General features: G+C 40.4%; 1 protein-coding gene across 1 annotated transcript in view; it reads right to left on the bottom strand.

The window, feature by feature from the left end:
• Positions 1 to 2,963: 2,963 nt before the first annotated feature.
• ITGBL1 (integrin subunit beta like 1) overlaps positions 2,964 to 23,178 on the bottom strand; it is a 207,566-nt gene continuing 187,351 nt past the window's right edge. The window contains exons 9-11 of the mRNA XM_068526717.1: positions 11,781 to 11,927; positions 4,189 to 4,302; positions 2,964 to 3,227 (exon numbers count right to left, since the gene is read on the bottom strand). Coding sequence (XP_068382818.1) covers positions 3,136 to 3,227; positions 4,189 to 4,302; positions 11,781 to 11,927 — 353 coding nt within the window. The 3' untranslated portion in view covers positions 2,964 to 3,135. The remainder of the gene's footprint in view (positions 3,228 to 4,188; positions 4,303 to 11,780; positions 11,928 to 23,178) is intronic.

The raw sequence follows: 23,178 nt of genomic DNA, 5'->3' as shown, positions 1-23,178 counted from the left end.
CTTTATGGAAGAATTCCTCAGTGATGGTTAGCCAAGCAAGCAGGGTTGGTGCCAACACCATCTGCAAACGTGTCACATCCTTCCCAGTTGACGTTAATCCCACCATAACTGCCGACCAACTTGAACAAGCCAACAAAATTTGCATATTTTCCCTCCACCTATTACAAGTTTGTTCTTGCCCTGCCTTTTTTTTGAAGAGGGAGTTTTTATCTTAGTAATGGAATCAAAAGTCAAAGTATAAAATTACATTTAAGAAGGGTAGAATTTATGTCTTTACATGTAACTATGTTTATTTTTCTCCAACTTAAACATGTAAATTAAATCACTTCTTAATAGATCTATTGATGTTTCATTGCTAGAGACAAAAATCACACATAAAAACACACACAAGAACTGTTATAGCAGACAGAAAGAGGTAAAAAGAAAATATTTCTGTTTTAAAAGAAAAATATTCATTAGAGTTTAGGTACCATGTGACTTATGCTATAATTCAGTTTTGGTTCAATAATTCATAGCTAAATGAACCACAGAATATAGCTGACTATAATAGATTTTGTCAAAAAATTTGGACAAATCGCATTCTGAACTTTATAATAAAGTAATTTCTCCATATTTAAACTTCTTAAAAAGCATAAATGCTGAGGACATTTTTCTCACACGAAAATATAAGAAGGGCAGCACTCTTGTTGCAGGGATAACAAATATAGAGAATGATAAGAAAACTAAGACACACCTAGGGTAACGTGATGAGACAGGAAACTAAGGGCCGTACCAGTAGAGCGGGATGGCAAACTACTGCTCGGCTGCAAGCCAAATACAGCCTGCAATCTGTTTCTTATGGCCCAGGAGCTCAGAATGAGGTTTTTATTTTTATTTTTTCCATTTTAAAGTATTAAACGTGAACAGACAAGAATCTCCTATAGAGATGTATGTGACCCACAGTCTAAAATATTTACTATCTGGTCCTTTATAGAAAGCAGGGCTCTGCAAGAGGGGAAACTGAAAGTCATTTGTATTACGATGGCTGGATAAGGTAATGAATTCCGATGTTCATGCATCACATAAGGCATCAAAATTGCAACTGAACAATGACAACAGATTTGTTTGAGGCTTAAAGTGTTTAGATAGAGAAGAGGAAAGAGTACAATCTGTATTATTTCTTGACTGCTTATAGTCTCCTCATTTTACAAAAACTGATATATCAATTGACATACTTAATAACAGAGATACAATTTACATGGTTGCACTCCTTAATCTCAGGAGATGACAATTTTATAAATCTCTTCCAGTATGAGAACACTATTAGTACTATAAAAATCAGCATCAGTTAAATTTTCTCTTAAATAATTTTCAATATCAAATTTTTAAGTAACTCAGCAGATACATATTTTCCTTATTTTTGGTGATTTGACTTAGAAAAGTCCAAGCCATGACTCTAGAATATTTACATCATCAAGTAAAATTTCCAAGCAAAAATTTTCATCTTAAACAATATGGAAATGATTTTGTTACATTATTCTGGGATTTTACAAAATATAAATCACATTTAGAAAAAAAGTGGGGTTTTTATTAGCTCTAAATATTTAAAGGTTGCCTAGACTAATGTGTATAAGTAGACTTAACTGTAAATATGTAAGGGAAGTCCAAATTATTGTACATTTTCATAATGCAATGTGAATTTCATACAGAGCAGAATTTCATCATTAAGAAAATAAACATTTTGTTCTTATTATTGAGTGAATATTTGTAATTTCTATGGCAGCCATTTCTGGATTTTTAAAAAAATCCTCTGAGCTTTTGAGACTTTTTATTATAGTATCTCTTCTTGATTTCTTTGCATGCCCCTACTTTTCCAGTAAGTAATGTATCCTTATAAATAAGAATCTTTTAAGAGACGTGAATGTATATTTCAGGCCCATCATATATCTAACTATATGTTGTCTTTTTAAAAGGCAAGTTACCATGGAGTAAACAGTAAAAAAATTGTATTTCTTGTATATGTAACCCTTGCCCAGTTTTTAAAAATGTTCTAGAAACAGAAAATAGATACCCCTGAATAAAAATTCATTTTTTTGGGTTAATCCTCAGTAGGCAAATATATACTGACACGGAATATAAGCAACTTATGTCACCATTTACTAAAAATGTCGAATTTTGCATTTTTCATATCTTCCTTAATCTTGAGTCTTTTTTTGGTGTGAGTTTATTTTTAATTTTTTTCAAAGCTTTTTTTTTTTTTTTGACGTGGACCATTTGTAAAGTCTTTATTGAATTTGTTACAATATTGCTTCTGTTTTATGTTTTAGTTTTGTTTTGTTTTGTTTTTTTTGGCCACGAGGCATGTGGGATCTTAGCTCCCCGACCAGGGATCGAACCTGCACCCCCTGCATTGGAAGGCGAAGTCTTAACCCCTGGACGGCCAGGGAAGTCCCTTGTGTGGATTTAAAGTGGGACTAGACAAATGACAAATGACTTAATGGCTAAAATGACCAGTTTTTTTTTCAAAAGCACTGGTGATGTAGTTTCTGCCTGCTCCCCTACCCCATGTGTGTTTGTATACCACATACCTCATGTCTCCATATGGAAATACTGGCAAAATATGGTCAATGGATTTATGTGAGGATATGTCTTTTCCTTAGACTCTAATATGGTCTTTCTTGTATAGGGGTGTGCATTTCTAACAACCGTGTAACTCAGTGTTTCTCAGCTCAGGCACCATTGATACTTGAAGTCAGATAATTGTTTGCTGTGGGAGGCCGTCCTGCACCAGAGGATGTTTGCAGCAACCCTGGTCTCCACGCGCTAGATGCCCATAGCACGCCCTCCCACCTCACCCAGTGGGACAATGAAACTTGTCTGTAGACATTGCCAAATGTCTTCTGGGTGGTAAAGTTGCCCTTGTTGAGAACCACTGATGTACATTAAGGTAGAAAAAAATCTTTCTGGCGTTATTTACATCAGAATTTGCTTAACTCATTTTTAATGGGTACCCAGATTTCACTGAGGCATTCAGAAATAGAAAAACATACAATGGTCTGTTTGACCTGTCCTAGTGATGATTATATATGGTTCCCTCTGCATTTATATGTTCTAATGGCCTAGAAAAATAAGAATCCAGTTCTCTGCCATGGATTGTTAAGGATATTCTGTGCCGAGCCAGATTTCACATGCATTTCCGTTCCATCCATCCCAGCATTCACAGTTTCCACAGCTACAGATTCCATTCCCTGCAATAAAGTACACAGGGGAGTCATTATCATGATCGAAAGTCACCAAGTTAAAATATGTTATTCTAAACCACAGCAGTTCATAATCAAGACCATTTCATTCATCCTCTGCAGATTTTCTTATTCTGTTCTGTAGCCATCTTATCATTATCTTGTTTAGCAGCTATGGGAAATCTGATTTTTCACATAGTTAATGGCATCTGCTTGATGCCACCATCTGTGTATCATCTAATAGTGACCATCCTGTGTCACTCCAGGTGGCTTCCGTGTCATAATTTTGTTTTCCTGTAGAGAGCAAGTTATGTCTGACTTATGAATAAATGCTAAAAACCATAAAGTCCCCTGACATAGAATGAGGTAAGCTGAGGAATCAGCTAGAAGATGAGCCTTGTGCCATAGGGATGGACAGAGAGTGAATGTCTAGCTTAATGACATACACAAGCATTCATCTTTTACCTTCCACTAGAAGCAAGGAGAACAAACATAACATGTCTCTCTTTCCCCTGTTAACTTGTTCAAGCAGATGTATTTTCTAACCGATTATCAGGATTCAATAACTTGGGAGAGCAGTAGCTATGACACTGCTAAGTCTCCCTCATCCCCCCAATACACACACCCCCCCACTCCCTGCAGCCAACCAATACATCAACCGTCTTTGAATTAGTGGTACCCGGGTCCTGTTTAAAATGATACTCCATTCCTTACACCAGGCTCAAAGTAAAATGGTTGTCAAGACGATTATTTTCTCTTTTCAGTATGTAACTGCATATGTGTGAGTTGGGGGGGTGGTTACTTTTGTCCGCCAATGCCCACTCCCCTTCTGCAGTGACTTCCTATGAAGAGTGGGTCTTGATTACCCGGAGGCGCCCCTGCCCAGCTGTCTACGGCAGTACACGGTGGGTATCATCCGTCTCTATTGCCCGCCGTGACACAGGACAGGTAGGGTAGGCTGATACTGCACCTGTGCAGATGAGACCGTCATGCTTGTCGCACTCCCTGTCGTCACAGCCGCAGAACTCTCCCGAAACATACCATTCTTCGGCAGAGCAAATGCACTTCCCACAGTGACAAGAACCTGAAATCACAAAGGGCACTACTTGCTGTCACCACTTAACTAAAGGTTTCCGTCTAGAACAGAATATCACCAGTGCAGCGACAACAGACTTCTAATAACCTATCCTCCAAAGGGAAAAGTTTATTGACTAGCCGGTCGCTCAGAGGGGAGCCTGACTTAACTGTAATTCGTAAAGGTCATCCAGGAAAGGCTTCATTATGGGTCTAGACAGTTGCAATTAGCCTTGAGCAAATGTTCCATGGCCCGCCCCGGTTGAAATGTCAGTGACAGCAGAATGTGGTGGATTCTTAGAGATGGCCTTCCAAAAAAGGTATTCAAAAATAGACGTTTTTTTCTTCTTTTTTTTTTCTGAATTGAATCATGCTTTAAAGGTGCCTGTTTTTTTTAAAGGAATTGAAGAGCAAGTTCTATTAACTGGGGATGCATTTATTAATAAAAGAAATACTAAATTATTGTGCTTACAATTCTGGATTTTTGTTTACATGATTTTCTTAAAATAGGGACACGCCTGTATATTGGGTAGCTCTTTAAAGTGCTAAAAATACACACATAATAACTCATGTATATTCAACTTATCCGATTTCATTCTCAGGATTTCCTGCCATAATCAAGGATAGCTCTAATCCCCCCAAAATGTTCATCTTTTATGAGGCTCTAGGTCCAACCACCTTTTCCATTACTTTACACATCCCCTCTTTTTAATTAATTATTTAATTAATGTCACTAATTTAAAAATTCCTCTGGTTATTAAAAACATTTTGGTTTGCTGAGAAATAATTTTATTAATTATTTAAATATGTTTAAAAGAAGAGAAAATATATCGATTAAATGGCGTCACAAAGGGAAGAAAGCTCTCGCAGTCTAAATGTCTTCATCTGATGGCCTATAAAACCCCACGTGGCAAAATTACGCCTACAACCACAGTAAAGGCACCTTTAAAATTTAAAGGAAAACACATAAAAAGGACATTCCCTTCCTTCTATTTCCTTGGACAGGTTAGTCTTTCCAAACATGTTTTCCTTTTACTAAAAGATGCTTATCACTAAATTGTTCTGGTCAAAAATCACCTTAAGAGATTGTGAAGTAGAAAAAAGTACTTTGACCTATTTAACAAAATTCCAGACTCAGTAAATTCAAAATATAGTCGGAGAGGGGCAGGAATCAATCATTAGTGCCTCTAGGAAGCATAGTGCTTAAAAAATGAGTTAACAAACTGAGTAAAGTGGCTAGAGAAAAGGATTTCCTCATACCATGGAATCAGGAAAGGATCTGTATAAACGTATCTCAAGCATTAAGCACCATGTGGTATTTCATATCATGGAAATGACTATCTGCATTTTAGTGGCAAAAATCCCCAATGGCCAAGTTAAACTTTCCACATTCCTTGTCATGTGGAAAATAAGGGAGTACTAGTTATGTCCTCAGAGCTGGGTTTACATTTGTTAAGTCCTTGTTTAAGCACAGCATGATTTCATTTAGTCTTGACTTGCTTCCCTGAGGGTCTTGGTTGATTTGCATTCTCTTGAGTAAAATCTAGACAACTTTCAGTTCTGATGAGTGTCTGACAGCCTGATGGTTGCTTAGGAACCAGTGAGCGGGGCCTTCCAGCTCAGTCTGTGAGGAAGGCTGGCTCCCTCTTGGTCTCATTCAGGTACAGTGTTACCTTATTTTAGAAATTTATTGATCCTAGTTTTAAAGATTTCTTTCAAATTTCTAGGCATGGAAGTGTTCACCATTCAACTGCTCATTTACTAAATGGTTAGCAACATATCTGCAAAAAAACCCCCCAAAAACAAAAAAACAACTTGGGATATTTCATTGACCTTTCATTGAAATTTCTTCAGAAAGCACCATATTTCGTGCTTTATTTCCATGAGTAATTACTGGAAGAATCTGATTGTTTTCAGTTGTTTCTAAAATAGTATTTCCTTTGCATTCCAAAATTATTTCTACAAAGCAGCAGAAGTAAATGACTTTGTTTGTCCATGATATTCACATCTTATGCCTAGGATATTTTTTTTGTATTTTGTCACAATTCATGAAAAGATCTCACATTTCATTTTTAAACTTACCTCTGGCCTTGGAACTATTTTAATTACTGCTCTTGCTTCTGGAATGCTTAGCTTCAGACTATAGCAAAGTATTTTCCTAAAACTGGTAAGCTCAGCTAAAGTTAATATGGTATCATGGATAGACCATTTGACAAATAAATTCCAGTTCCAAAAGTCTACTAGTCACTGAAATACTTAAAGTGAAAAATGAGGACTGATTTTTGTATGTGCTATGAAAAAGTAGCTTTTCTCAGTCAGCGTTTTCCCCAGCTGTGTTGTTCTTTCCTGTTCGTGCCTCTCAGAGGTAGGAAATTCTTCTGCTTGTGAAACTAGGAATAGCATGTAATACTAACACATCGTGATTGTTATTAGGACCTCTTATAGCAGCGCCTTGGTTGTAAAGTGCTCTGTTTTCATCAGTAACTGGGGGTCAAACTGCCCACCTCTAGAAAGGGAAAAGCTTAGGCAAAGGATTCTGTCAGACAGGCACAGGCCACATGACTGCCAAGAGGGGAGCAACTGTTCAGCTCAGCTGGCCGGGCTCCACTCACACCCGTGAGACCCAATCCAGCTGTAGGGAGCAGCTGCCTCATCTTGGCAGGACCTCTAGGGCAGTAAGTTCATGACCACAATGTCACTGACCCATTTATTGTCTTTCTTAGTATAAGGACCCTAAAGAGAGCTCTGATCTCCCTTCTGCGCTTCTCACAGGCTTCCATTCCTCGGGAATCAACCACATTTTCTCATTTGTCTTCAGAGCACCCTTAGGACACAAGAAGGGGAAAAAAATGAAATTCTTCTGCCTTCAAAGATGAGAAAATGAAAGTACATCCCTTAACCTAAGATTCCTATCTGATTCAATCTACTCTTGTATCTACCTACCTGTGATGCCTCTCCCAGGGGAAAAAAAACCAAAAACAAAAAAAACTTTCATATAGTTTCAAAAAATGAGACGTGTGTCCTACAGATCTGCCCTGACAGCCATATCGGGTGAGGCAACTAAAGCATGGAGTGAAGACTGGTTTTTGAACCATGACTTTCACCCTTTCTCTTTTCCAGAGATGGAGAACGGGTCGGGCGGAGGGGTGGGATAGGTGGTGGAGGTACCGTGGACTTAATCTGGACGACGCATTACTCAAGTATCAACGTAAGAGTGTAAGGGGTCATTGAGCGACATGCAGTTACAATCATTGTCACACAACGGCATCTTTAAGGACATCAGAGTGGATCACCTAGATCTGGGTTGAAGTTATCAGGGTAAGAACAGGTTAACAGGTTATTGTGTATTCTTGGATCCAAATAAATAAATCCCCAAACAAACAGCCTATAAATTATATCATTTATTCCGCAAAGGTAGCTAAGTTTAGGGGAGACCTGGCTCTGAGATCATCTCTGGTTATTCCCGCAAACAACTGAGTATAAGGGCGAGGCACCTTTGTCAGCTGCCCCATTAACAGAGTCGGACTTTCTTTTTCGTCCATCAAGCCTGACAAAATGCTGCAAACCAACATCCCAGCAGGCAGATTTCACTATTGTACTAACTCTTCCATCTGTTATGAAGGTCACGACAATGTATATCTTGTTTTAAATTTTTCTATGGAGAGATTTATTGTCTTGGCTATAAATTTGTAAAGAAATAAAATGCTATTTCTTCATCGTCTCCTGAGGTGACGGCTTTATTCACAGCTCCTGGGGAGCACACATTTCAGCCTTGTTTTTTCTGCTGGAAACACTCAGCCGGGTCTGGGCTGCTAAGTGCGGTGCCCTGGGGATCTCAGGCCCACTATTCACACCTGCCCCGTGATCGGAGAAAGAAAAACACTCGATTTCCTTTGTGAAAATCGGGGTGAGGGGTTTTCATTTACAAATTTGAGGACAAAGTACATGGCATTCTGGCAAGTCCATAGATGTATCCAGAAATACATGGCCCCAGTTTAAATAACTTGGAAGTGATTTCCTTCTCTGCCACCATGTTGAAGACCCTTAGTCTGTTTCATGAGCTGCTTTTCCTGTGGTTCTCGGGGTGGGGGTTGGATGGTGCCCTCTATGGGGACAAGGATAACTTCTGCATCCCCACTATTCTCTGAAAGACACAGGTCCACGATCTCACTTGTAGCACCTTTCTTGCTCTATAGTCCAGCATGGATTCTTCCAGAATAGGAAGAAAAGAAAGGAGTCCACAGCCAGCTGCTGCCAACACTAGGCATGCCACCATCATCACTAACAGCAATCTCAAAACGTACAGCCTCGAGGCAGGTTTTACATTTCCTTCTGAGTTTAAAACTCTCTACCCGTTGAAGGAAAAACAAATAGTTTAGACAAAGATGCTTTCAACTCTTCATTGATACATGGATATATTTCCCACCACCCAAAGCAAACAATTAGAAAAGGCATTAACTAAAGAGATTTTCTTGTTCTGTTTTGTTTCATTTTGAGGAAATGCCTTTCGGCCAATATTTAGTCAACCTATTTTTTTTTTTTTTTTTTTTTTTTACATTTTCTACATTTATGAGGCTAAAAAATGAGTCACTCTCCTAAGAAGGTAATGACTTTAATAAGAATGTTTATTTCTTGAAAAGGGACAACTCCTCCTTTGGAATGAAATTCAGTTTGGGCAATGACAGAGTGCTATTCACTAGTCCGGTGAGCATGGTTTTGTGTTTTCTTCCAGCACCCGCAATTGGACATAACTTAGCCAAGACCTGCTTAGGGACACTGTTAATGATGTGATAGTGTGTCTAGTAAACAGATACACACACAGCTGCTGGTTTTTAAAATAAATATAAACAAGCACACAAAATTTTTAATATGAATTAAAATGCATATTAAAAAATTAATTTCTTAATTTTTTCAGGGTTTCTTCATTCAGTAGAGTTTATACGAAAAGCTAATATCCTTATTCTAAGGATAATGCCATTATGGAAAACCAACTAAAAGTACCTAAACTTTGTGATATTGTGTTTGGACCTATGCTCAAAAAAATCCAACTCAGAAAAATTAGTCATTCTCAGTACTTTTTTTTTTTTTTTTTTAAATTGAGTCTTCCTATTTTAAAGTATTTATTTATTTATTTATTTATGGCTGTGTTGGGTCTTCGTTTCTGTGCGAGGGCTTTCTCTAGTTGTGGCAAGCGGGGGCCACTCTTCATCGCGGTGTGCGGGCCTCTCACTATCGCGGCCTCTCTTGTTGCGGAGCACAGGCTCCAGACGCGCAGGCTCAGTAGTTGTGGCTCACGGGCCCAGCTGCTCCGTGGCACGTGGGATCTTCCCAGACCAGGGATCGAACCTGTGTCCCCTGCATTAGCAGGCAGATTCTCAACCACTGCGCCACCAGGGAAGCCCTCAGTACTTTTTTATACCCTCCATTCTGATCTGATAGCATTGTTTTCTTATTTCCTGTTTCATCCTTGAAGGTTAATTCCATCCCTACCTCCTTCCCTGTTTTCTTTATTAATCTCTTCCTCCTCAGTTCCTTCCCTTTGTCTTCCTTTTAACCTCTCCTTCCTCCTTTTTGGTTCTCCCAACAGAGCCTGAACCCAAAACGAAGCGTTTCCAGAAGCTGAGGCCCCCCTGAGAACCAAACTGGTATGAGATTTGTTCGGGACTTGGAATTAGATTGAATTTAACAGGAGAACAAACTGGGTACACAGTGATTGCTTTAAACTCGTTTGAGAGCCACCTGACTGCTGTAACTGCATTAGGTTGAGGGCATGGCCTCCTTGCCTGAACAATGAAAACACGAGTCTCAAATACAAGATTCCTGGAAACCAAGAACGTTGTTTTCTTTTGAAATGATCATGCTTGTATCAATTTTCAGCCTTCCTCCCGGCACCCTACGTGGTCACAGCATCCATCAGATTTTACCTTTGCAATTGTGTCAAGAAGTCCCCTTCAACCTGACAGCATCAGCCTTGAGAGAGAGGTGAAGCAACAGCCACTGTTTAGGGGCGCATCTCCGGGGCACATCCTGTTTCTGAGGGCTCCTCCATCGGTATTCAGCGATTCCCCTTCTTCCCTGTGTCTTCTTCAGAAAGATATTTACCTGCTAATCCTGCCCCAGGGTAGGTGTTTGAGGGTAAATGCAACTTCAGCTAGAGCCTTGCCCTGTCTGAAAGGGGTGGGGGGGATCATCTGTTCTGCAAGGAGGCTAGTGAGCTGAAGAAGAGAGCTGGGAAGCTCCAGGACATCTAGTTCCCTGCAGGGCAGCTCCGGAAAATTTAGTGAGAATCCGTGCACTTCCAGAATCTTCCTAGGTGTTTTCCTAGTCACTAGCAAAGAGGAATGTGACAGCCTCCTAGATGGGCCCATAGGCACTGTGAGAGCAGGATTTTAAAGTCTCCTGGAGAATTTATACAGAAGCATCAACATCAAGATAGCTAAAATTCAATCTATTAATTAGTATTCTTTCTCTGCTCAGGAAAAAAAAAACCCTGTTCTGCCCTTTTGGGGGTGGGGAAGGGGCACTGGTGGGGTGGCTTTTCTTCTAGAATCTGTTTCTGTGGTAAATGTTTGATTGAGTTAGTGGCTCCTATTCAATCAACTTGAAGATTATAACCACTTTGAAGGCTTAAATTTTTTTTTTTATATATTAGGTTACACATGTGTGATTGGAAAATTGGTGATTTTCAGACCAAAGAAAATTATACCAGAACTTTGGGACCCGTGTACTTTTTCCTCCCCTTTTTATGAAATGAAATATGTAGTATCCTTTTATAGCCTCACATCCCTAACCCTCCCCTCCTCCACACACGCATCTACATATTTAGCCTCTGAAATTCCCAAAGCCTATTTGTTCGCAGTTTAGACGCTTGTGATCACTTCTCTGCGGTTCTCGACTGCGCCATTTCACAGGTGAACCCAACAATTATCCTTTTGCGTTTTTGACCCATTCAGTGCCCAGTCTACCTTGTTGGTTTTCTTCTTTATACGATCATCAATTCTTTTTATTCAGCAGTGACGCTGAACATAGCAAGTGCCCAGGGATCTTTTCACATGAAACCTGTCTCATGCATTTCATTTTCTCAGGCCCTGAACTTCATTTGGCAACTTTTTTTTTTTTAATTTAAAAAATTATTTTGTTATCTCTGGCATTTTCATTTATAGTGGCATTTATTTAGATCCGCACACGCAGAGGAGGTGTGTGCATGTGAGCTATGGTCCCTGGAGCTTTAGATAAACCCACTTTTCTATCACGAATTCATTTACAACTAAAGAAAGCAGCACACAGGTATATCTGAGACTCTCCTTCTGATAATAATTTCCATTATCGTTTGAATGGGAGAAATTCCAAGCTTAAAGTCTGGTCTGAGCAGAGGACAGAGGGGTCTGCGTTCAGCAGCGTGCAGTCTGCAGAAGCTGGTTGTACATGCTGCCGTATAAACCACGTGTCAGAGCAGGGATTCTGTCCAAAGCTGCAGCGGACACTCACCCTTCCCCGAGCACAGTACGCCATCTGCCGATTCGCACAGACTCCGGCTCTGTTCCTCCGTCAGGTTACACTTCCGCGGATGCTGGCAGAGCTCCCCGAACCATCCTCTCCCGCAAACGCAGCGACCACAGGAACACGTGCCGTGGCCTGCGAGGCAACCACAGGGTGGGGTGAGAGGCGTAGATGGGCAAAGAGCCAGCTGAGTCACAGTCTTTAGGAAAGAAATATGTAAACCAGAGTATCTCATTTCCTATCAAGCCAACACACTGTCTCCTTACGCACCGTCAGTTTGGCGTGTGAGTGTTTAAAAGAACTTCGCGACAGAGTTCTAGCTGAACACAGTCCTCCTGAATGTCGCATCAGAGATGGATTCAAGAGAGAAAAGAAAGCTTGAAACAATTTAAAATGGAATGTGACCATCCTTTCTTGATCCACAATACTTTGCCATTTGCATTTTTATCAGGATGGAGTCTTCAGGCTTTTCTTCACTGTGCACACCCTGACACCCAGACCAATTTGCAAGGCTGGTCACGTCACCACTGCCTGCCCCATGTATTGATTACTCTCCTATCGTTTACAAATAAAAACCAAAGGTTCACCTCCATACAAATGGCACCTGGTATTATATTACGCTCTCCTTGTGCTCCTCTGCTTGCTAATAAGAACAGATATAAGTGTAAGTAATGGTGTCTCCCTATTGCTGTACAGAAGTTAAAAACAGCACGAGGCTTAGACTCATATCTTTTTCTCCCCTTTGGTTTCTGTCATTGGCTCCTGGTTTGGAGATGCTTATCTTTGGTGTGTATGCAACATTATATCTGTGACACTTACACACTGGCGTATACATCTATCTAGTCGCTGGCCACCAACACTCCATTCAATTGCATCATCTTCCATGTTAATTTCTCTTTCTTCCCATCAATGCTCTGTTCTTTTCCTATGGTGCAATACCTTACAGCCAGATCTCTCCAAAGAGAACAAACAAAACAGCTATTTGTTTGGCAAAATTTTACTAATTACTATGAACAGAGCATTTTGCTAGGCACCAGGGGATGCAAAATCAAATATGATGGGCATGGTGGTCCCTGCCTTACTTCCAGGGACATATCAAATCGTCATTCAGACTGCTCAACCCCACTGGATCTTTTGAGACCATTCTGCCCTGACCATTTGCTCTGGCAGGATCTCCAATAGTAAACTTCTTCCATCTGCCTCTTCCACTCATTTCTGCACAAGGAGGGAGTGGTGGCCAACATTTAATTGTTTGCAATTCATTGTTAAGATTAAAAAACCTAAGTATTCATGACCCAAGTGATATTTCTCTGTAACACGTGACCATCTGGAAGTGAATGGAAAGCAAATGGGAGGCAAACTTAAAAGACACCTGGATTAACAGACCTATTTCTGCCAGCCTCGTCTTGTCCATAGGCTGATTTATTGAACTGCATCTCACCACAGCCCTTTGAGTCACGCATTATCACCATTTTACAGTCAGGAAACTAAGGCTCAGAGAGTTTAAGTAATTTTTCCTCAAATCACACAACTCAACCAACAGGATCAGAACCTGACTCCAGTTTTCTCTAATTTCAATGTCCCCTTGTTTTCCACGTCACACTGCCTGTATATTTCATTTTGGAAAATAAACAATGACTATCAGTCTGAGACACGTAGGAGCCTTTTCTTAATTCCTGTCTTTTTAAACTGCTGCATAGTATGAAGGTATACATTTGACGTTCGTAGGCACTTTCTTCTTAAGAAGTCTCTCCTATACTGGTTTTCATGACATTGGACTTTCCTGACCCTTTCAACCCTCCTCCTTCATCTACTTATTCCTCTACTTTTTGTCTCACCCGATTAATGTAGGAATCCCCTGATTGTCTATCCTTAATCATCTTCTCTTATCTCTCTACCATTTCTCTCTTGAAAAATTCATCAAATCATAGGATTTCAGATAAGCACAATGATTACAGGGCTCTATCTCCAGCCCCTCAATCTCTCTTGAATTCCTCTCCCGTGATTCCATACTTCGTATTCTACTAGCATCTGAAATTGATACATCGAGACCTGCATGTATAATTTTCTTTCCAAAAGCTACTCTTCTGTATCACCCATCTCTTTTAACAGCCCAACTCTCCTTCCAGCCAACCAGTTCAAAATGATTCAGATCATACTTGACTCTCTCTCACTTCCCTCATCCAAAGAGCTGCCAGATCCTGTTGAAACGACCTCAAAATTTCCACTCCTATCACCATCAGAAACCTTTGAGAAACCTTCTGTCACGTCTTTCTCCAATATTCTCACTCTCAGCGTCCCATAACATGACTCTACTCACGTCACAGCCTTGAGATCTAGGACTGTGTGACTCCCTAATGCTTATGGGATGAAGTTCACCTACTTTAACCTTCCTTATGTCTTAGGTTCCTGAAGTAGATTCCCAGCTGCTTCTCCAACCTTACTTCTTCTCCCCTTCATACACTTCCTGACCCACTCATCTTTCCCGACATAGTTCCGGTGTTTTCCAGACTTCATGACTTTGGTGAGACAGGAATCCATGCCTTCTACTCTACACAACCAGATCCTGCTTAATTTTCAAAACTCAGGGAAAGTGACTACACCTCTGGCAGATTTTTCTAATATCCCCAAGTGGAATTCATCTTCCCCTCCTCTGAATTTCTATACTATCTTATTTTTCACCTCTTGTATAACATTTTTGTCTTCTACCTTGTAATATGCAGTTATGTATCAGATAGACCCATTACTTGACTGATTTCTCTGATGGCAGGAATCACTTCTGATCCATCACTTTAGTCTTCAGAGTGCCAAGCATTGCCTTAGACATAGTGGAGCCTCAAAAAACACATGTAGAGTAAGGTTATTTTTCAACAAAATCCCCTTCTTATTTTTTCCCACAAATCCCAACTGACAACCATAAACTGAATACAGGACATGTTTACAGGTCATCTGGTTAATAAACTGTCCTTCAAAGTCAACGTACTGTTCTTTGATGGCTCTGTTTTATTTCTATGTCCTTAGAGTGGAATGAAGTTAGCAAATCTGTGTAAGAGTTACATACTCAATGAATTGTTATGAAACTGATTCTATCTTGACTTCTCCAATAAAACAAAAGTCCACTTAAAGTGAAGCCTACTTTAGAAGTTCAAGACAAGTTATCCAAGTTATCCACCTTTGGAGGCAGATAATGTGTGATACAAAAAGAAGGAGGAGGAGGAGGAGGAGGAGGAGGAGGAAAAGAAAGAGAGCTTTTAGCATCAATACCATCAAGCTATGGACTTTTCAAATGTTTATGCTTCTTACAAGCCCTGGGTTAGTAAGACTTACCATCATTTGACATAATTGGAATAATTTAATCTCTATGGCAGAGAAAGACATTCTGCCTTTGATTTAGGATATTATTGAGAATGACTAAATGATGCCTCACCACAAGTAATTTAATATAAAATTTATATGCAAGGAAATAGGAGATTGTTTTTCACTTATTAGCTCATTTATCACATCCTTCCACAAAGTTAAGTTGGCATCTAGCCCAGACAATGGTCAAAATGCATTGGTATTTAAATGTTTTGCTTTGCTATTTACATGACTTCTCTTTACTTAAAAAATGTTTTTTAAAGCTTTCAATAATATCTTCTTTATAAACTCTAATAATTTAATCATCCACTCAAGAACTTTTTATTATGTACTAGGCATTTTACTAGCTCTACTCTCATGGGCTTATAGGCTACCAGGTGAGAAAACAAATAACAGTGAGGAAACAAGTACACTTGCGCTATGGAAGAATTAAGGAGGGTGTTGGTAGATTCAGCAGAGAGAACATTATAAACTGGAGTGGCCAGCTCTCTGACACCCAGCAGCTGAGAAAGAGCCAGATAGCTAACGTTCTGGAAAAGCTAATGAAGATTCTCGGAATAAGAAAGAGCTTCACATGTTATAGGCAGTGAAAAAAAGGCCAATGTATTTGGAGAGTAATGAGTAAGAAAAAATGAAAAAATAATAAAGTTGGAGAAATATTTAGGAATGAGAACATAGAAAATTATTTGTTCTTGGTAAGGCATCTACATTTTATTCCAGGAGGAAGGGGAAATCATAGAAAGGTGTTATGCGAGAGAGGGATGTGTTATAATTTATGGTTTGCAAATTCATTTTGGCAACTGGGTGGGAGAAATTAAGGTGTGTTGGGAGGAAGTGAGGATGGGGAAAGTGAGAGAGTATTGCAGAGTCCAAGTGAAAGGTGATGCAGGCTTCAAGCAGGGTGGTGGCAGTGCAAATGGGGAGAAGTGGCTGGAGATCTACCTTGATGGGGGTACCCATGGAACTTGCTGCTGGATTGTATGTGGCAGGTGAGAGAAAGAAAGGACTAGTTTTCTGACTCAAGGAATCCTGTGAGTAACGATGGTATTTAATAGATATGGAAGCTGCAGGAGGGAGAGGTTGAGGGCAGAAAATCAGTTCCATTTTGAACCTTGTGTGTCTGAGATACTCTTAAGACAACCAAGGAGAGGCCAAGTAAGCAGCTGACACAAACCTGGCATTTGAGGACAGGTTGGAGCTAGGTCTGTATGTGTTGGAGTTTCCAAAAGGAGATGGCATTTAAAGCTTTAGAAGTGAATGAGCTCACCTAGGGAGAAATAAGTCTTGAGAAACTCCAATATTTAGGGTAGGGTAGAGGGGAGAAGCCAGATAAATAGCGTCATCCAGTCAAGAAGAAGAAAAATGAGATGACTGTGTTGTCTTGTAAGATGACAAGGAGAGTATTCCATAAAGGAGGCCTATTGAGTAGAACGGTCCTGAAAATTGGAGTTAAAAAAAAAAGACCATAAAGGTCATAAGAGTAGTTTCAGTCAACTTTTGCCAGACCAACCCTACTAAGTTGTCTCTTAGGCCTATGAGTGGAACACCCAGGGTTAGCAGAACTGGGAGAATCATCTATATACACCATTCAGTGAGAACAACATCTCTGCTTGGTGGTAGAATCCACAGTGAGGTTATCTGTGTATAATAAGTGTATGATAGATCATTCAAGAATGAACCTGTAGAGAGAACCAGCCTAATGAATCATTTGAAGTCCACTAAATCTGCCTTCACGTGACTTCCCAACTCTTCATACAGGTGAGCAATTTTCCATTCAATTTTCATTTCCAGTGCCATTCATCCTCTCCCAGATACTTACCTCCTGGCATCTGGCACTCCCCCCGAGCAACAGAAATTTTTCTTCCTATTCTCTTCCCTTCCCCCACCCCAAAATATTCACCAAGAATGCTCTGGATAAGTGTTGTCCAATGTAGTAATCACTAGTCAATGTGACTATTTAAATTTATTAACATTCAGTAAAATTTAAAATTCAGTTTCTCAGTTGCACTAGTCACATTTCAAGTGTTCAACAGCCATATGTGGCCAGTGGCTACTGTATTGAATAAGGCAGATGTGGAACATTCCTATCATCTTTGAAAATTCTATTGAACAGTGATGCTCTAGACAATGACATTTCCAATGAATCCATGGGCTCTGAGACACACTTCCTCAATACACTGCAGCGACGGTTCTCAATTAGGAAACTGACACATGAAGGTATCTAATTGCATCAGATACTACATATTGCCTGCCCAATACTCTTTTCCCCTTGTTAATACTAAGAGAAGCCTCATTTTTTTCAGAGAGGTGATAATAGTTCATCTGGAAAATATTTGATTACTCAGGCTCCTTTTGACCTAGAGGTGCCCCTAGGACTTAGCTCTAATAAGTGAGATATAAGAGAAAATCCCTTGGATGAGGTTTCCAGGAAAGCTATTGTCTTCCAAAGAAAATGGGACAGACTCAGCTAGCATGTTATCCTTTGCCCTTTGTCCTTTGTCCTATTTTCCCTTTCTTCTTTCCTGGAAGATGAACACAATGGGAGATTTTCAAGGAGTGTGACGACAGAAGTCATACTTGAAGGGCAGAGAGGAAATGAAGAGAGAAGGTGTGTGGGACTCTGACGGCTCTCAGGTAGTCACCTCACCATCCATCCATCCCTGAAGTGACAATCTGCAGGCTTGTAGCTGAACACAGTCCTAACTGGTTGTGTGGTGAGGCCATTCAAGATGGCTGCTCCCCTGCTCTCTGTACATCCCCTGCTCGACCAGTCCCTGCTTCACTCACTTGACTACCCAATCCTCTCAATTATAGGCTTAATAAACATACTGTTTATGTACTTGCCCCTTGCCCCAGCCACTGGTTGCCCTGGTAACTGATGAGCCAACCTGACATCAGTTCCCCCCATAAATGGCAACCTCCTCCTCCCTGGAGTAGCAAAGATTGCTGCCATGTCCTGCTGTCTGCCATAAATGGTGCGGTGTCACTCCAGGATCTTTTGCTGCAGACTTGTAAGATCTCCTGTCCGATAAACGATTGATGTCTCTTTCTTCAGTCTCCAGGTTGGGCAACTACAAAGCTTATAGGCCTGCAGGGTGCATCCCAACACTGGTACACTTACAAACTCAGGAAAGAGGTTTGTGATTTTAAGATGTAATTTGGAGATAAACACACTGCTACCCACATTGTCCAGCTAAGAAAGGCGTGGCCTGAGTGAGTGGTCTGAACCTTCCTCAGTGTGAGAGTTCCAGCAATGCCTGGGAGGGGGGTAGTGGTCACTGCACTCATAATCTCAGGCTGCCTGATCTTCTTCAAATTGCAGCTGCAAACCAAAGAACTCCCTGAAGAAATGAAATGTGAACTGACTGCATAGTTAAGAGGTGGTTCTTCATTATCCCTTCTTGTTTCTTAAATTGGACTCCTAGTCTCATTTCAGGAGCAGAGAGGACAAAGGAAAAGCAATAAGCAGTCCACTTCTTAGTCTCAACCTGGGTATATGGAGTACAGGAGGGAGATCTCTGGTTTAGCTTCTATTAGTTCAAAACAATTAAACACACATGAGCCAACATGTAGATATATTTTCCTTATGAAATCTTAAAATCAAGTACCCTAAAAATGAATACATCTCAGGGACTACCTCTCTGGACGAAGTGTGTTTTTTTTTCAGTAGTGACATCTGATTTAAGAAATCCATGCATTTGTAGATCACATAAAATTTTTACTGTTAATAGGGATGTTTTGAGAAGATCCACATGTGGTCTATGATCATTGAACATGACTTACCAGTAAGTAAGTGAGGCATGGCCTTACTTCCTATTGACTTTCTCTTTGCCCGTCACTGTCATGACCCTCATTTTCAGGTTGTAATTTTGGTGTAATCAAAACTGAACTGCTTAAAATTATGTAATTGCTTACATTCAGCTTCAGGTACAGTTGCTCATTTACACCAGCCTCCCAGAATTGGTTTAATCGCTTTCAGTGTGATTGTTGGGAAGGTGGATAAACATCATTGGCTCTTGGTTCTCATGAGCCCGCTGATTAGGTAGGTTTACAGTTATTTTTGGTTTTACTTATTCCTTGTTTGCTAAAGTGCTCAGGGAGTCCCTGCTTTGGAGCCAGGGACCCACAGTTTGATCTCTGGCCACACATTAGATATGTGCTGCTTGTCCGTCCCTCCAGGTGAAAGGCCACAGACACTATGGCTCGGTGTCTGGCAGTGAACTGAGAAAATTACCCAAATTAGTGATGTCAATTTTGTTCCCAGAAGCTACACCAGAGGGATGATGGTAATCTGTTTCACACACCCCTAGTAGTGAGATTCGTTCCCCACTGGCTGCCACGTGATGGGGAGACCCAATGCTTTGAACAAAGTAGCTGCTATTCCTTCCTCAAGGCACAGAACTGCTGATTCATATGATGCCAACTTCCTTCCAAAACATTCTGTAGCTGGTGAATCAAGAAATCTAAAACAGATGTATTTTTTTGTCCTGTTTTGGAGGTGGACACTTCAATGAACTCCGTATCGCACAGATGTTGAGGCTTCTCTGGCTTAGAAGTCTTATGCCCCATAGGAGCCCAAAATCTCTTCTAATTATTCCTTAAGCATAGCTTCCAGAAAACCCGCAAGGGACGTGCCTGGTGGCAGAGTCACAGCACTCATGGAAGCCAAAAACCATGGCATTCCCATAAGACATTCATAGTTCATTCACAATCCCTCCCAATCTAGTTGAAATTTATCGATCACAGGTCACATTACCATGAGCAATGTTGCCTGGTAACATTGGCATCTACCATCTTCATCTGTTTCCAGGGAGTTGGAGTGAGGAGGTTAACAGAGGGTCAGAGTCTCTTGCAGCAAGGTAAAGGGTTTTGTTAGCCTGTTGTCCATATTATTTCTAATACTGTCTCCAATACATCCAAGTTTTTCCATCTTTACCATCCTCCATCTAGCTAAACCACCTTCATCTCTCACCAGGACTCATCTCCTAAATCCACATTCACCCACCAACCCCAAAAATACACACTCCTTCCAGCAATCCAAACTTCACCTGGCAGCCAGAGGTACTTTTTAAACAGGATGATAACGCTATTGTCTTGTGTAAACCCCTTGTATGGCTTCCGATCATCGCTTGAGCAAAGCCGCAAATCATTAACACGGTTGACAAAATCTGTCATACCCTGCTCCCCTTTGCATTCTCATCTCCTATCACACAGGGTTTCTCTCCAGTTCTCAAAAATCCCTTGAACATGTCACCCTCCCTTCCCGCATATGCCTTGGCACACTTTGTTCTGTGACTCCTGGGTCGCACCCATCTCCCCTCACCTGGCTACATTCTATGCATTCAATTACCAAGTATGGTGGTCATGATGCTTAGCTGATTAATACATGTCAAGCATATGTCATGCATCATATCGTTTCTACCAGATATGAAGGCATTAGCGAAGCCTTCCGTAGCCTCCAGTCTATGTCAAATCCCCTATCATGTATGTTTCCATTGAACTAGTGCTTCTCCTTTCAGACCATCCACCTCATTATCCTTCCTTTCGCAATGTCATCCTTCAAGCATAATCATCAACTCCAATAGATTCACCACTGAATCTCCAGGGCTGGCAAACAGTTTTTGAGCTGTTTGAGCTGGAGCTCAACAAATATTTCTTGAATTAAAGAAAAAAAATAAACGATTACTTCAGTTTCAACCATGCAGAATGTGGAGGAATTTCCACATTGGAAATATTTAATTCGAATTTGAAGAGTATGAAGCCAGGAGGGAATGATGCTAAGAAATCATCTTGGCAGACACTGACCTCAAGACAAAAGAGGAAGAAAGAAGCGGAGATTACTCGAGGACAGTAAACAGTGAGCAGAAAAGACATGCAAAGGCCATTTCTAGGGAAATGCTGAGATTTATTGGTAAGCTCTGAGAGATGAGCAAGAAAAAAAGATCAAGTGGTTATGAGAGAAGTGAGAGAAGAAACAGGGGGAAGGTGTTTCTGAGGCCCAGGAGACCATGTCAAGGGGGATTCTGAGTAGAGTAACCACAGCTCTATGCTGAAAAGCGGTCACGTAGAATGAGACCTGAACGGCACCCCAGATTTGGGCAACTAAGAATTATGAAAAACCCCAGGGAGTCGGTTATACAGAATGGTGGGAGACAGAGCAAGATTCCATGGGTTGAAGATTGAACCAAGAGGAATGCAGACATACAGGTCAGAGGTAAAGGCATCAAGGAGATCAAAAATATTTAAGGACATGCTTGTGTTTAAGGTGCAGTGCTGGCCTTTACACGGAGTAAGTATGCAATGCGTATTTGCTGATTTAATTATTACATGATAGGATATTATTAAATAAGAAGAGATGTTCTTATGATAATGGATATTTTTAGATAGACTGAGAAATATAGAAACTTTGGCGATGCATGCTCTTACTCAAGCCCTAATGGCCAGTGTCTTCTTACCCGTGCTCCTCCCTGCTTGCAAACCCATGAGAAGCTTCTCCATGGAAGGTGCCCTGCTGAGTAAGAGCCACTAAAAATACTTCTGAGATGCATATGGCCCCTTTGATTTGGTAGCTCAGTGTCAAGTGTGAGGATAAAAACTGCATTACGCAAAAAGAACAGACAGGAGAATTCATCTATGCCGTCCAAAATTGAAGACAAGACAGTCACAGTTCTGAATAAATTGTGGTTACAAAAGGAATTAACAAGCAAATGTGGAGCTCTGTTCTGTGTCGCATAGAGTTTACTGGAATCCACAGCATAAAATTCCACCTGAGTGGTTATGTCTTTCATTCTCTCTATATGTATATAACCCTAATGATAATAATGTCTAATGTATATACATATGACACATGTGCTAAGTGCTTTATACACATTAACTCACTTAATCTCACAATAACCCTACAAGAGATACATTATAATCATCTTTTATAGGTGAGAAATGGGGGTTATGTAAATTGCCTCAGGTCATATGGGGAGTAAGTGGCAGAGCCAAGGTTGGAAGCAAGAAAGCCTCATGCCTGTAGTCTTAACTACTGTACTATACTGCAATTTACATTTCTAAATAGTTAAGTACATTTACATAAACGTTTGTGAAAGGAACTTGTGATCCCCTTATCAGCAGATTTACTATGTCATATACTTTAACAATGAAATTACTGTACGTTCATACTTGTTAATTAATGGCATGTTTCTTGTAATTTCTGTCCAGAGAACAGCTGAGACATAAATGAAATTCAAGGCTATAATAGCCAAGGCTCAAATAGTTCCTTCCATAAAACAGTGCTCAGAAAATAGAGGAATTAAAAATCACAGTACCTTGATTAACTGTCTTAAATCATAACTGGAGGCCAAGTGCAAAACTCTTGTGGGAGGTGATGTTTCCAGTGAGAACATGAATTACAGTTGATCTTCACTATTCGAAGATTTCGTAATTGGTAACTTGCCTACTCTCTAAAATTTATTTCTATCCCTGAAATCAACACTCGAGAAGCTTTCCAGGTCATTTGAGAACACGGGCTGAACGGTGAAAAAATTGAGTTGCCTGAGGTTCACATTCCCAGCGAAGATCAAAGAAGGTCACACTCTGCCTTCTTTGTTCAGCTCTTACACTGTAAACAAGTGTCCTTTTCCCAATATACTTGGTGCTGTACATTTTGCATTTTTGTGCTTTTTGTTGGCGATTTCAATGTTTTTAGATGGCCCCCAAGTATGGTGCTGAAGTGCTATCCAGTGCCCCTAAGTGCAAAAAAAGGCTGCGATGTGCCTTACGGAGAAAATCTGTGAGCCAAATAATCTTCATTCAGGCGTGAGTTATAGGGCTGTTGGCCGAGTTCAATGTTAATAAATCAACTACATATGACACAATATGTCTTTACAGAGACGCACACATAAAACAAGGTTATGTATTGATTGGTTGATAAAAATGCTGCGAACAGAGGCAGGAAACTAGCGAGCTCCGTATTACCCTCAGGAGCAGTGAGTCAGTATTTGCCAAATTCCTGTTCAAGACAACTTTATAGACCACAGCCAGC

This window comes from Eschrichtius robustus, chromosome 18 (assembly GCF_028021215.1).
Source record: "Eschrichtius robustus isolate mEscRob2 chromosome 18, mEscRob2.pri, whole genome shotgun sequence".
Lineage (NCBI taxonomy): Eukaryota > Metazoa > Chordata > Mammalia > Artiodactyla > Eschrichtiidae > Eschrichtius > Eschrichtius robustus.
Note: the sequence above shows the minus strand (reverse complement) of the source record. Positions and strands in the feature narration are given on the sequence as shown.